This window comes from Maniola jurtina, chromosome 22, assembly GCF_905333055.1.
Source record: "Maniola jurtina chromosome 22, ilManJurt1.1, whole genome shotgun sequence".
Taxonomy (NCBI): Eukaryota; Metazoa; Arthropoda; class Insecta; order Lepidoptera; family Nymphalidae; genus Maniola; species Maniola jurtina.
The window spans coordinates 10,934,539-10,950,354 of NC_060050.1; the positions used below are offsets into that span (position 1 = coordinate 10,934,539).

Here is a 15,816-nt window from a genome sequence, read left to right on the forward strand (position 1 = left end):
GAAAATGAATTAGCGACGGATCAATCCTACTCAAAATGAACCGTAAAGGGGTATGTCGTTATTGAGGAAGCTACTGGTTCGGAATGCTTACGTTTGGTGTTGTCCACAGCAAATGAGCGAAGGCACGGCGCCTTTGCCACAGAACAACAACGGCAGCTGTGGAGGGGTGGCGCGGTGGTCGCTCGGGCTGGAGCAGCTGCTGGCCGACCCTGCTGGCGCGGCCGCCTTCGCGCACTTCCTCGCTAAGGAGTTTGCTGCTGAGAACATTAGGTGAGTGAAGAGATAGTCTTCTCAGTGCAAATATCCAGTGTTCATAACTCAAGAGAATAATGCATCATGAGGATATACCAGATTAACTGAAGTCAACCACCGATGAGATTTTAATGAATAGATGATTTATCTTCAAGAACTCATTGATTTTTCGGGATACAAAGTAGCTGCTTATATATTATTAGATATAACCCATTCCCAGCTAAATCCGCTCAGTAGTTTCTGTGTGAAAGAGTAACAAACATCCATCAACATCATACATAGTAACAAACTTTCCCGTTTATAATATTAGTAGGATTTCTCAAAACAGAAGAGTTTGGCGTAGGTTACAGATGTTAGTTATTCATGTTTGCATCGCCTTGTTACAGATTCTGGTGGCAATGCGAGCAGTACCGGAACTGCGAGGAGGATGAGAGGAGATCGTCTCTGGCGGCGGAGATCTGGCAGACGCACCTCGCGGAGGGCGCCTCGGAGCCTGTCAACGTGGATGCTGCTGCCAGACGCGCGGCTGCGCTGAGGCTAAACCAGACTCCACCACCACAGGATCTCTTTCTCCAGGTGTGATATAAATAATAATAAATTTCCTTTATTCAGCCAAAAAACAACAAAAAATAAAATAAACTAAAAATAATCTGAGAATCCCTAGAGCCGATCAAAGTTTATATGCCAATTGGTTTCTTGAGATCCAAGCGTAGACTCATAAAACATGCAACAAGAAATTCGATATCAATTTTCACCGGACTACAGCAAAGCCAAAAGGAAGGATTTTTAAGTCTGTGTATGTATGTATGTGTGTATGTAATTAATGATGACGTTCTGTCTTCCTCAGGCACAGAAGCAGATCTTCAACGTGATGAAGTTTGACAGCTACCCACGCTTCTTACGTTCCGGAGTACACGCAGAATGTGCGCGCGCAGATTTACGCGGATTGCCGCCTCCCTACGCGCCGCACTCGCCACACCCTGATACCCCTAAGGTAAATATTTTCATCAATACCCTTTATACCCTATAAAAGGTAGCCTTAAAAAGTCCGTCAGTATACTTTCTGACGCAAGCTTGCTCCGCACATTAGAAATTTCGCTTCTTCTGAATAACAAACAATATGCTTAATTTGCTATTTAAATCCGTCAAAACACACAACTCTGTATTGTACAGCATGCGTTACGCACCTCCCTTCCACTGCTAAACATACAGGAAAAGCAATTCATCAAACAAGAGATCACCACCACACTACACCATAAAAATCCTCCAAAATATACCCAACGTACGTTTCACTCCCACACAGGAACATCGGTCTTGCAGTTTGCAATACACAATTGCAAACTGCAAGACTCCACTTTGTGCATTGAAATTAAAATGGTTCTGCGTATAGGTCTTGGACACGTTCACAATTTCCATAAGGAACCATAAAGAATGTCCTTATGCGTGCATTCCTAATCTTAGATCAAATCAATGCACAACCTTCGTAGATTGATCATGTCATGCGTGAATTGATACAAAATATCGACATACCTACTTGATTTTCAGCAAAAATCTCACCAATCCAAGGTCTAACAAATGGCAGATTGTCGTAAAAGATAAATGAGATTGTAAATTTTCCAGCCACCAATTTTTTATTTTTATTAATGAGTGCCAATGAGTGTACTCAATTGAACTACGATCTAGCCTATTTTTTGGCTAATATTATTATTAGCAACTCATAAATTATAATATTACTATACATATAAGAAATTGTCCACTGACGCATTGTAGTATTTCTTAAAAATAGAGACACTTTATTCACGTTTTCTTTCAGCACTTACACTATAGGTAGGCGTCAAATGTACTAAACATTTGACGCTAGGTAGCCTATGAATCGCCTATTTTTCTTTGATTTCACGTCATCCATAGAGTTCATCAATCAATTCTAACGGGTGTTGTTACGTATCGTTGCAGTTAAAGAAGTCATCATCGAATGCTTCAGACAGACGTCGAAGCGGCGCTTCTCTGTTGCCGTGGAAAGCGCGCACCGCGTCTCGGGACAGAGCCAACTCGGCTGCCTCTACCAACTCCACCGCTGAAGAAAACGAAGTGAGTAGATTTACCCTAAGCACAAATAAATTATACTTTGTCATTCGATTTAATCAGTTAATTCAGTCAAGAATAATTTAGTTATTATAATTTTTAACCACTTACTTTTTTATTCAACCACTATTATTAACTTCATCTAAACGTTCATTTTTTGTAATTCTTTGCTATATGAAATGAAATGTATTATAGCTTATTGTAATAGAGTTATACCTATTATACTATTCTTTTTCTACTGAACAATCATTAGAATGCAAGCATTCTTATCTAATACAAAACCCATAACAACAGACAATAGAATAATATTATCTTGTAAATTACAATTAATTACACAAGCTCGGTGCACATAGCAGGTCTCTAGCAAATACATACAAGTAATCGCAAGTCATTATGACCGTACACGTTGGAATTATCCTCACTACTGTGTGTTAAAAATAAATTATTTCCAAGTGATTATTGAATAGAGAACCTTCCAAAATACGTAAAATCCACGTATTTTGTTAGTTTTAAGTGTAATAACCATTTTAAACTATCGATTAAACTATAAAAGCACGTCAAATCAAAGTGACGACACATGCCAGTATTTCATAGAAGCTCGGATACTAAGCGCGTGCAGCAATATATTGCAAATAAAACATCTGACTGACGCTAGAGACCAACGAACGTTCCGTAAATATGTCATTCGAAGTCAATGCCGCGACGCAGGTGGGGCATTGACCCAAGTTTTGCACGTTATACAATGAGGGATTGAAAAATACTAAATCAGTAAGACTACAAGATAAGGTGAATGGTTATTGGCATTGAATTGTGTTAATTTTGCTAGTGTTTTGGTTACACCCCGTATTTATATCCTCCGGGTGTAAGCTATCTTCGTAACTTCCGTCAAAGTAGGTTAAATGGATGGGCAGTGAAAAGCTCCCTTCTGCGATGTTCATATTAGATTACAACATGGGGTTATTCAAGGGACGAACCAACATACCTTAAAGACCGGCAATGCATTGGTGGTTCGTCTGTTGCTACAAATGTTCATGGGCGGGGTAATCACTTAACATCAAATTCAATTCAATTTCAAGATGACCCGCCTGCTCGTTTGCTTGCTATTTTTTTTTTAAAAGCTAGCAGACAGACAGACAAACAGCAGCACTTTTGCATTTACGATATTAGTATGGAAGTACGGTTGTGTTTGCGAATCGTGCTCGGTCAGTGGAAAATCTCGAGAAGAAACGCAAATATTTGCGATGTCGAGAACGCCTCTTGATAACTCACATATTACTTTCAGACAACGTTGAGAAAAACAAATTAAAAAGCCTCTTTATTTCTTGAACACTCAAACTCATACACATGGCTAAGGCATGAATACTCTTCCGTGATATGTGTTTCCTACCAATTACAATCCGGGTGGGTATCTTTAAAACAAGAGTGAATAGGCATCTTCTGAGTAAACGCGTCCCATCTCAGGCCACATCATCACTTTCCATCATTTGTGATTCTAGTCAAGCACTTGCCTATAATGAATTTGTAAAAAATGAATAGAAATTAGAAAATAATAAAATGAAATTGAAAATTAATCTAATGAAATTTAGGTACCTAAGAGTTTGTAGTAGTATTTATAAAAATAAGAGCTCAAAATTAGAACAATGTAAAATCCAATAAATTTGGAAACTGCTTATCATACGAGTATGTTATGTGGGTTTTAGGAATTAAATATCAAGGAATTTAAAAAACATCGTGAAGTAACCAGCATATTTGAAATTTCTACATAATGCTCTCAAAGATGTGTAAAGTCTGCCAATCCGCATTTAGCCACTGTAGTGGACTGTGGCCTAAACCACTCTCATTCTGACAGGAGACCTGTGCTCGGTAGTGGAACGACAATGGATTGTGATGTTGATGATGATGATGAATTGACTAACAGTTGTGTAATCCTATGAAATAGTATTTCATCACGATGTATTGGCCCGCCCCTCCGTGGTATTTTCTTCTCGTGTATTTGCCCACTTTATCACAATGTACACAGCCACGTGTAAAATAAACTATGTAGGTTCTATTTATAACTAAAGCCCAATGTAAATACTAACTCACATATTTCCATTCAATTTGCTACGTGATTTATACAGGGTGTTACAATAATGCTAGCGGAAACTTAGCGCTATTATTTTACTATCTAAACATAATCCAATACCAATAACTATTTGCCTACTTGTAGTTTTAGTGATTTAATATTCAATGTATAGCGTGCGAAACTCGGGGTCAATACGACCCCGACACGACACGGTATTGATTCGCGGCACCTATCTACACAAAGTTCATTACCCTCCAGTTGGCGTCAGTCAAATGATTTATTTGCAATACATTGCGAACTTTTAAAAAATACAGGATATATTTATTCATTCTCGTTTTTTTCGTGGTATTTTATCAGTAATCATTACTATCACCTGTCTTCGTTTTTGCTGCGTTCTAATTATACCCTGTATTTACTTTGACGATTGCAACCCGAGCAAATAAATCTAAATTTTATTTTTGTTGTACAAATATGTGTTTTAATTTAAACATGGTGTGATACCTATACAGATTAAGAAACTGTGTTATCTGACACACCTTTGGAAACTGCGTTTATTATCATAAGTTAATAGCTCATGCCTACAACTTCGCTCGTTCGTTCGTGCGGTCAGACCGGCTTGCCGGTAGTAGTAATAGGTAATTAAATCATAAACTAGCGTTACACAAAACATCACATCATTTTATTACTACAGTCCAAGACCCTATTGATATTGTGACTAAAAGTGTTATTTGTCCCCAGGCGGTGAAATCGAGTCAGGTAGCGAACGGGCAATGTCTATGGTCGGGCAACTCAGCGTTGTGTCGTGTCGTGTTGCCGGACGGCGCGACATCGGTCGTGGGCGTGTCGCCCGACGTCACCGTGCGGCGGCTGGTCGACCGCCTGCTGCAGCGACGGAACCTGGTGTGCACCACCTATGACGTCATCGTGAAGGATGCCCCTCAGGTGAGTGCGGATCGGCAGACGTCACACAATAAGGCCGCCTTTGCATGTTTTGTGTGCAATAAAGTTTTCAATCTGTTGTGGTCAACTTGGTGACTGACTCCTTTCCGTGGATAGAGTATAGGCTATCATTGCTCCGTATGGTAATTCAATAATTAACAAAATCGTCTTGATTCACTAAATCTTTATTAAATCTCATTTGCTCGCAGGGTACAGGTCGCGTGGTCGACGTGAACGCGGCATCCACCACCGTGGGGGGTCGTTGTTTGGCGGTGGAGAGACGCTGCGTGGTGCGCGTGCTGGTGGCGGGGCGCGCGGTGGCGGTCCGCTGCCGGCCCGCGCGGCGACTGAGGCACGTGCTGAGACCCGTGCTGCAGCGATACTGCCCCCCGCTCATCTCACACCACGCCGTGCTACTTGGCTCTACTCCGTTACACCCTGACACTCTTGTTCAGGTAATTGAAATTAACTAAAAATATTTCCTTGGCCGAATTACGGCCTCTATCTAACTTACTACTACTTTTGACGTCAGGTTGATACAGAGCAAATATGGCGAATGTGTTTGCAAAATGTATGCACTATAGTAATTTTTTCCATATATTGATTGTTTCAGGAACTAGACGGTGCCCGTATCCAAGTGGTGGAAGTTTCCAATACAGTGGGCGTGCCGAGCTCCGCCGTCCTTGTCACTCCGGAGCCGAAGGAGAGAGACGACGATACTGACTCCTTGAGCGACGTAGCCTTGAGGATACAGGATGAAAATAATGAGGATGCACAGGTTCGCAGCACAAGCACAATATTACGAACTTTTATAAAAATTGAACATTCTATTTTGGGGCATTTTAGTACCCATTTCTGTTCTCTATGTTAGATTATCATCATCATCCTATAGACGTGCACTGCTGGACATAGGTCTCTTGTAGGGACTTCCACACGTCAAGGTCTTGCGTACGCCGCCTGAATCCAGCGGCTTCCTGCGACTCGTTTGACGTCGTCTGTCCACCTAGTGTCTTCCAATACTGTTCTTTCTGGTTTGAGGTCTTCATTCTAGCATCTCGGGACCCCAATCTCTATCGCGTTTTCGAACTATGTGTCCTTCCCATTGCCTCGCTTTGCAACCCGTTGAGCTATGGCAGTTATTCTGCTCCTGATCTCTTTATTATATCTGATCTCAGCTCAGAGACACCCAGCGAACGAGAGATCCTAGGAGTTTCTGTCAGATGATTGAAGATCCAATCAGAAATCATTTCGTTTTAGGTTTAAAATAAATACCGAATGCCTGAAAAATTAGTTACGTATTAGATAATAATAATTATTATTAGATAATAAGATAATAATTTATTTGCCAGAAAGTTGGTACAAGATGGAAGTTTATAACTTTATTTCCATGAAATGACATACATAAATCAATATTAGTTTCTTTTTGAATTAGTTCTATAAATAGTGTTTTTTTTGCACAGAGCGCGAGTCGGAGTAGCGTGTCCAGTACATCAAGTATTCCCGGGGACGGGGGGCAGAGCGCCCGCGTGCGCGCAGCGCTGCGCCCCGGACACCCGCTGCATCACCACCCGCCGGGTTAGTACCTACTGTGTTTACGTTGAAATAAATGTTACTGTATCGCCTCCAATACAACACTAAAATCTTTGACAAAAAAGGCGGCAATTCGGCAATTTTTTCAATTTTGACAACAGTTTCCTCTTTTTAGATGACAGGGAACCCCAGATATCGATTTTGAAAGCAATCGGTCTAAAAACAAAAAACAAAATGGCGACAACTTTTTCTGATTTATTTTAAATGAGTGTTGTTATAATGCATAAATGAGAACACACTCACCATATTTTCTGTCATGTTAATATTACGGTTCACCCTAGGCTACTTTTATCTATAACTTAACTATAAAATAAAGACTTTCCACGGGATTTATGAAAAGTAAATCCACGCGGACAAAGTCGCAGGCATCATCCGGTAAAAATAATTAGTTAATTCTGTACCATTATCTGACACTACAGTCAAAGGTAAACCGAAAAATAAAAAACCAAACTTTCTTACAGATTTTCTGGACAACCTCCGGGAAACACAAAGACAGAGGTTGCAGCCGCGTACCCCTCCCCCGCTGCCGCCCAAACCGCCACAGCGATCCGCGCCGACCGTCGTTTGAACATACCATTATGAGCCTTATGGGCATGGCATTAAGACACAGTATCGCTCGTTGGGACGGACGTCACTTATGCAGAATATCGTTTTAACGATTTCTGAACGCAAAGGAATATAAGCCTTATAATCATGGTATTAAGATATCGATTGTATATATGAGCGTTACAGCTATGGTAAATCTAACAAGAATATCATTTGAAGGATCTGCGCATACCGTCGTCTGAATAGAAGCCTTATGCACATGGCATTAAGACACAATATCCCTTGTATGGGCAGACAAAATCCCATAAAGAATACTATAATATGTATGAGTCATTGTAGCCCATACTATGTCTAAGAGAACGAAACAGTTCATCTAATATTATATGCGATTTTAAGACGATTATTTGGTCATACTATGCGTTTCAAACGAGAAGACCATTATGTTTATTTAAACAATTAATGTCAACTTCTGTATGGTTTTCTAGTTTATGAACTTTAAACAGTGCACTATAGGATAAGGTTGTATTGTTATACAAAATGTAAAAATAATGTTATAGCAATCTCAATCATTTGTACAAAAGTTCCATTATCTTTAAGATTTAATTAAAGTTTAACTTACCAGTGATTCATGTGGATAATAATTACTGATTAATTTGATTATTATTATTATTTTGTACTGGTCAACTCAACATTACTACCCATATTAAAAATGCGAAAGAGTATGTTTGTTAATTTGTCCTTCAATCATTGCTGCAATAGAGCAATGGATCGATGTGATTTTTTGCATGGATACAGTAAAAGATCTATTTAAAGTAGCATAGGCTATTATTTATACTGAAAAATAAAATTTTAAAAAATTAGTTGTATAGAATTGCATATTTTGTATCACACGTATCTATCATACAATATCGAATTCCCTTCCAAACTGTACTATAGATCTAACTAATAATGTACAAATTATATTAGAGGAAATGAAGTAGGTATATGAATAATTTCAATACAAAATTGTCTTAAAATAATAAATATTTTTTGGAAAATTACTTAGTTGATAATATTGTCTTCTTTTTATTACATTGTAGGCTGATTCTTCAATTGCCAATTAACTGAGGAAATGACTGACTTTACTATTAACTGAGGAATTCGACGTTTCGACAGAGTTCCAATATAAAAATGTATTTTTTTTTTTAACATTATTTGGTGATTGAAATACTGGTCTTTAAAATCTTATCTGTGGTCACATTTTAACTTACGGTCATCTCATTGGTCAGTTTTAAAATTTTGTAAACTTGTATTGAAATTATTTTACTTTTGTATTGATTTGATACATAGCCATTTGTAAATATTATTATGAAGAAAGATCTTTTATAATTGTAACTATAAAGTATAAATATATAGATAAAATAGTTCACTTTGGTTGTTACTAATTTTGTACGTCTGTATGTGGATATCATACTAAGTATGAAGGCAACTATATAAATATATGAAACGTGTATGTGAAATATAATTTATTGTAATATAAAGTCAGTATATTTGGTTACATGAAGCTCAGAGTAATTTGGTTATATGCAATAAAATCTTGTATAACATTTACATTTGGTTTTATTACATTTTTTTCCTTTTAGTTAGTCCTAGGAACTGATTTTATTGAAGGATTTGCCAAACCTAAGTCTTATCTTTTACCTAAAGGTGGTTGTTTGTGCAATAGTCCGAACCAAATTCGAGAAAATAGTTATAGTACCATAACTTAGGTTTACAACAGTAGGTACGAGTACCTACTGTAATGAATCATGATTAAGAACTTGCTCAGACTATCCGAGTTATGTAATACAAAAAAACTGCATTGAAATCGGTGTTTTTGAGAAAAATAGCAACAAGAAGACACTCATACAACCTAAGGGCGGTTACGCACTCATTCGATTGAAAATACGTTCCGAAGTAGTAGAACTATTTGTATGGTATGAAAATATGTTCCGAAGTAGTCATAGAACTATTTGTATAGTAGCTAGCTCGCTAGTTCCGGCTTCCGTCATCCGTGAGAGAATCTCGGATTTAAATCGGACATATGACGTAGATATGTCAAAGATGTCCACTGAACAAATTCAAATTCAAATTCAAATTCAAAATGTTTTTATTCAATTAGACTTTTACAATTTCTTTCGAATCGTCAAAAGCATCTACCACTGGTTCGGAATGCCTTTCCTACCGAGAAGAACCAGCAAGAAACTCGGCGGTTGCTCTTTTCAAAGATTTGATATACAATATTATGCCATGTATAAAAGCAATTGAAGTCCTGCGCATTGCTGGAGCGAATCGAAGTTCAAATCCACGCTTTTTTATCATTTACATAATCTTCGATAGTATAATATGCTTTTCTGCTATGAACAGCTTGGATTTGGATCTGGGATCGGATTAGTGCGTAAGCAATATCCGAATTCGGTCATTCATATACGTATTTTCATGGATTCGGATCGGATGAGTGCGCGCCCGCTCTAAATCTAACGTTGTCATTTCGTTGTGGATAAAAATATTGTCGTAAAAATGTTAACATAACAGGAAGTGTCAGGTAGAACATTGGAGAATTGCTTGAAATTGATTTTAGATAAGATTATAATTCAATGATTTGGTAAATTCAAGAAAAACAACAAGGTTACAGATTTTGAGGACCTTCAGAACAATCTTGAAAAAGAAAAGTAGGAAATATTTTCAGGTAGATACAAAATACAGATAACCTTAAAAAAGATCAAGGATAACCGGCAGTTTGCAGCGACAAGCAAGATATTCAGGAAGAAAGATTATTCCAAATTCAAACTTATGATATGAAATGCACACTACACTACAGCTACTTACTTTTCAGGAAAGTTGCATACTGTCCGGAAAGTTTAACTTTTGAACCAATCTGCAGGGTATGAAATGTGCACAATTCATATAATTTAAAAAAGAAATATTTTTCTGTTTGTTCGTTACGAACGCGTTCGTCTCTATGCACCCAGTTTGCTGTCTATGTGCACCTTCATCCCGGGTTTGAGTTGAGTTGTTGATATTTCTAAATAACTTTCTAATGGCTGAACCGATTTTCTTGGATTATAGCTAAGAACACTCAAACCACCTTTCAAACAAAAATCGGTTCATTAATTTAGGAGCTACGTGCCACAGACAGATACACAGATACACATGTCAAACTTATAACACCCGTCTTTTTGGGTCGGGGGTTAAAAATGGTCCAAGATTTTTAATTTAGTCTAAAGTTTATTATTTTTTAGAAACATTAGCTTATAAAAATTATACTTTTTAGGTAAACGAGATTTTATATTATGTCAAATTAAGTGCCGCTTTAGTTTATTAATTTATCAATTTATTAATTTATCTTCAGGGGAACAGGATAAATTAAAACTGCAATAATTGAATTAATAATAACTATATCATTTACTACATTCTACAACTAACAATTTATTTATCGGCTATCGCTGCTTGTTCTTCCTTTACCGTTTCTTCTTCCACTTCCACTTGCACAGGTTCAGGGTCGGGCTTCAGCCTGCACCAAAAAGTTATAATTACAACACTTGTAGGAAACTAAATCACAGTTTACGACAATTAGGAAACTTGCAACTAAACGTCGAGGCTTCGACGTCACTGGCAGGCGTCAAATGTTCCTACATTTGACGCTAGGTAGCCTCGGAATCGCCTATTTTTCTTTGATTTCACGTCACCCATAGCCTAATATTTGGCATATCGTCGATTCAGGACCAAACCGAGAGTTCCTTTACTGTTCACTATCCATATTTATTATAATAAATGCGAAAGTGATGAATAAAATGATATAAGTGGCACAAATTGTGTAACATGAATAAACATGTGAATTTAAATAAAAAAACAATGATTCTTTAAGTAATATGTAACTGACCTGGTGAGTTTGGAGGGATCCTTGGGCGGCGCCCAATCAGGTATAATCTTATCATGTATCCGCCAGGTTCCGTACAAATTGGACAGATGCTTCTCGAACACAACATACTCTAGCACGTCTTTAGCGAGGATATCGCTGCCGTGCAACAGGCGGCCGAAACGATCGTACACCGACAGCTGCTGGCGAGTGTGGAAACGCACTGTTATCTACGGATAATGGAAACAGTGCATTGAAATTCGCAGAAAATTTAAAAAAAACTGGTCAATTGCGAGTCGAATTCGCATACGAAGGGTTCTGTACCATCGTACAAGATATTTTAATACTAGCTGATGCCCGCGACTTCGCCCGCGTGCATTTAGGTTTTTCGAAATCCCGTGGGAACTCTTTATTTTCCGGGATAAAAAGTAGTCTATGTGCTAATCCAGGATATTATCTATCTCCATTCCAAATTTCAGCCAAATCCGTCTAGTAGTTTTTGCGTGAAGGAGTAACAAACATACACACACACACACATACACACAAACTTTCGCCTTTATAATATTATAAAGTGTGAAGTGTGATTTTCATGTGCAACACAGCAAGTTAATGACAACAGCGCCATCTATATGTGATTTAGAAAATTATTTTTTTCCTGAACACATTTTTCAATTACTATCCCCACTATATCATCTTTCAAATCTAACAAATCGGACAAACAAAAGGTGTGCAATAGTACCTATTTTGAATAAATGATTTTGATCTTTACTTTGACTATGTATTGATTTCTTTTTTAACCCCCAACCCACAAAGAGGGGTGTTATAAGTTTGACGTGTGTATCTGTCTGTGGCATCAGAGCTCCTAAACTAATTAACTGATTTTAATTTAGTTTTTTTTGTTTGAGAGGTGGCTTGATAGAGAATGTTCTTAGCTATAATCCAAGAAAATCGGTTCAGCCGTTTGAAAGTTATCAGCTCTTTTCTAGTTACTGTAACCTTCACTTGTCAGGGGTGTTATACATTTTTAATTTACACTTGTAATATCTAATAGGATAGTCAAGTTAACATTTATGACTTACGTTAAGTGAAACTAGTGATATTATTATCGTTTCTTTTGACAAGTTTTTTTGACAAAATGATTTTGCGTAAATTGAACTAATAATTTTCCAGATAAAAATTAAACTCATATTTTACGTAAGCCAGGTCAGATGAGGGCAAAAAATATGTATATCGAATCGTACCTGTCCAAAGATATTGGTTTTGCTAATGACATCCGTGCACCTCGCGTGTACGATTCGCGGGGGCTCCAGCGACTCTATAAATTTCCACCGGATAGTCTTCAGCTTCGTGTTATGTCTGAACTCCGGGTACGCCTTCTCCGTTACGTATGTCCTTAACGCGTGTCGGTCATCTGTAACACATCCATACTTACATATAACATTATAAATGCATAAAGTTGAAAACTAAAACCGACTGCAATCACCTTAATAAATGCTGAAATATCAGAGTAAAATTGTTTTTCTGTCGCTTGGTATATTTTAATGTTGTTGTACATTTATACTTGGTATATAATTACTCAGAATTTTCACCTCTTTCATTTGACATCCCTCAATACAATAGCAAAAAAAAAATTTTGGAGACCCCCTCTTTTTTTTAATGTAACATCCGTTAAGTCAATTATTTTGTATAAAATATAGCCTATGTCAACCGGACCTTTCCAACGAACCAATTGGCATCTCATTCATCAAAATCGGCCCAGTAGTTAAGGCGCTACGTTGGAACACACAGAATCTGGATACAAACATACATACATACATAGACTGCTAAAATCATAACCCTTCCTTTTGGCTTTGCCGCAGTCAGGTAAAAAATGTCTGTCTGCTAGATTTTCACAGCCCGAAACACGATTTTAATGAAATTTGGTACAGAGTTAGCGTTACTTACATCCCAGGGCCGGGACAGACATAATCTACTTTAGCGGGCAGAAAATATTGTACATCAACCTTTAGAAAAGGATTTTGGCTTCGTAGAGCTTTGTCTCTCTTACTTATACCTATGTGATGTTCCATCTGTCTCAATAACAGACACAACTCACTTCAAAACTGTTATATCTTTCTAAAGTTCAATTTACAATATTTCCTGTGAGGCTTGCTATTGGCTATAGGATAAAGTTCATGGGAAAAGGACTGAACATGTAGGCCTAGTTTAAACAGTTCAAATCTACAATAGTACAGTCCTGTACTACAATAGTAGTCTTTAAGTTTTATGCAGGATCTGGGAACTTACTTCAGCATTACTCCAAAGAAATCCCTATCACAGTGATAATGGTAAGACAACAACGCTCAGCAATGTCAGGATAGCTAGACAGACAGAACAAAGTTCTATTAAAAAAAGTTACCCACCATTAACTAAACTTTCATGTGCCTTAATATAGATATTCTGCGCTAGTTGGCAGAACTCCTTGGTGTCAAAGTCTTCGTCGAAGGACTTGACCTTGCGTATGGCCATCATGGATTTGGATTTCTTCTCCAGGAGTTGGACTGTTTGTTTTGCACGAGATGTGGACACAAGGGAGGCTTTGCCATCACCTTCTGGTGGCACGTAGGCTTCGAAGACTCCACCTAAAAATGTTTCAGCACCATTATTTTGGCACCATATTGTGGTCCATCAACCCATCCCTGACACAGGTCTCCTCTCATAAAAAGGGTTTGGCGCTAACCTAGCACACTGGCAGAGTGTGGACTGGCAGACTTCACACACCTTTGAGAACATTATGGATGCAGGTTTTCTCACGATGATTTCCTTCACTGTTAAAAAAAGAGCTTGCGTAAAACTTACTGTATAACTCGAAAAAGCTAGAGGGACATACACAGAATCGAATCCTGGACCTCATCTCCCAACTAAGAGACTGAAGTCTTGACCACTAGGCTATCGCCGCTTATACTACTAGCCATACTAATATGATAAATGTTTAAGTATGCTTGTCTATTACCCTTTTACAGCCCATTACACTGCTACTGTACACACTACCAATGTTCATAGAGATAACTTGCATCCTATAGATGGGCATAGATAATATTAGCTATTCTATTCTAAATCAAAGAGTTCCCACAGGATTTGTAAAAACCTAAATTAAGTCTAGTTTTGAATATTTCTGAATATTGTTTTTTAAAATACTTTACCTATGCCGTATGAATAGATTTGCTCAAGGAAAGGAATTCAGATAAACAGGAAAATACAAACCAACTTAACCAAACTATTGTACCTGTAGCACCAATATAAAATGGGCGCTCCATCCAGGGTCGAGGAGGCAACACGCCCCGCTCCTTCATCTTTTGCCGCATTCTCTGCTCCGAGAATTTGCTCTCATCTTCGTTCATATCAGGCAGGTCTATCTTGAGGTACTTCTTAGCTCGGTGTGTCCTGAACTTGGGATCGTAATGTTTTGTTGTGGTTGTTCGAGAAGGCAAGAGTACTACTTGTGAAGGTTTCCATACTGGGTTGAGCTGAAAAAAATTACTAATTCAGTCAGCTTGTTCATAACATAACAGTTATGGCCTATTGGTATACCTAGTCTTATTCAGCGAAGTTAATGTTAAAACTAAACTTTTAAAGTAAATTATAAACAAACTCACTTTAGTCAATATAGAATTGGACATGATTTACAAGGGTCGTTTTTTGAGATATAATTTTGCTTGGTGTTTTGATATAGATTGTTTCATTTAAAAATTCACTTTATTTTTACTTATTAATTGATTTTAATTTTATTAAGGAATCAGGCATAATAAACATAACCTCAAAAATCAAAATAACAGATTACAGTCACTGTCCGTGTCACAGAATTGTCAAATGTCAATCAAGAATCAAGACAATAATTATGTCAAATAGGTAACCATCAAATGCCAGTTTGGTCAGAAAGTGTAATGAGAGCCTTTTACGATTTAGGATGGATAGGAGAATGTGTTAGGCTTTAAAAAGGCTCCTTCAAGCGTGCAGGCAACTGGCAAAAATATAATTACATCAATCTTATAGTTCCGCGTAAAATTTAATGATTCAAGTAACATCAGTAAAAAAGTGAGAATTGTACATAAAAAACTAAACTTAGTTACAGGATTTGTGTAATATGTAAACATAAAAGCATATGATATATTCGCTCGCTATTAAAATAGTAGACATCACCTTAATATCGGAAAAGTGTAGCGACTAGCGAGTAAGCTTCAGTAATTCAGTATGATATTCAGAATCAGAAGTTTTGATGAGCGCTTTAGGATATTTTGCGAACACGATGGGGTCGGAACGTGTAGAGGCTTCTTTAGATAAGAGAAGAAAAATAAATTGTCTATGAAAATTTCTTTCTGCCATTTTTAGTCATATGTTTTCCTTTCAAACTGAGTTTTTGTAATAAAGTGTTATAAAATTGAACAAATTATCGAGTTGTCTTTTTAAAATAAAACCATTAAATTTA

At 37.4% G+C, this 15,816-nt stretch overlaps 2 protein-coding genes across 2 annotated transcripts in view; one reads left to right on the top strand and one right to left on the bottom strand.

Annotated features, from left to right (window-relative positions):
• The window catches only part of LOC123877012 (regulator of G-protein signaling loco), a 72,352-nt gene extending 63,290 nt beyond the window's left edge, over positions 1–9,062 (top strand). The window contains exons 5-13 of the mRNA XM_045923492.1: positions 110–270; positions 639–828; positions 1,100–1,246; positions 2,206–2,340; positions 5,138–5,341; positions 5,548–5,793; positions 5,952–6,116; positions 6,799–6,913; positions 7,390–9,062. Coding sequence (XP_045779448.1) covers positions 110–270; positions 639–828; positions 1,100–1,246; positions 2,206–2,340; positions 5,138–5,341; positions 5,548–5,793; positions 5,952–6,116; positions 6,799–6,913; positions 7,390–7,496 — 1,470 coding nt within the window. The 3' untranslated portion in view covers positions 7,497–9,062. The remainder of the gene's footprint in view (positions 1–109; positions 271–638; positions 829–1,099; positions 1,247–2,205; positions 2,341–5,137; positions 5,342–5,547; positions 5,794–5,951; positions 6,117–6,798; positions 6,914–7,389) is intronic.
• A 1,811-nt stretch (positions 9,063–10,873) lies between these two features.
• On the bottom strand, positions 10,874–15,184 carry LOC123877036 (probable 39S ribosomal protein L45, mitochondrial). The gene is made up of 6 exons (XM_045923545.1): positions 14,987–15,184; positions 14,617–14,857; positions 13,754–13,972; positions 12,593–12,762; positions 11,376–11,581; positions 10,874–11,006 (listed from the first exon to the last, which is right to left on the bottom strand). Exons 1-6 carry the CDS (start codon positions 15,008–15,010, stop codon positions 10,922–10,924), a joined length of 945 nt encoding a protein of 314 aa, XP_045779501.1. The 5' UTR covers positions 15,011–15,184; the 3' UTR covers positions 10,874–10,921.
• Positions 15,185–15,816: the final 632 nt, after the last annotated feature.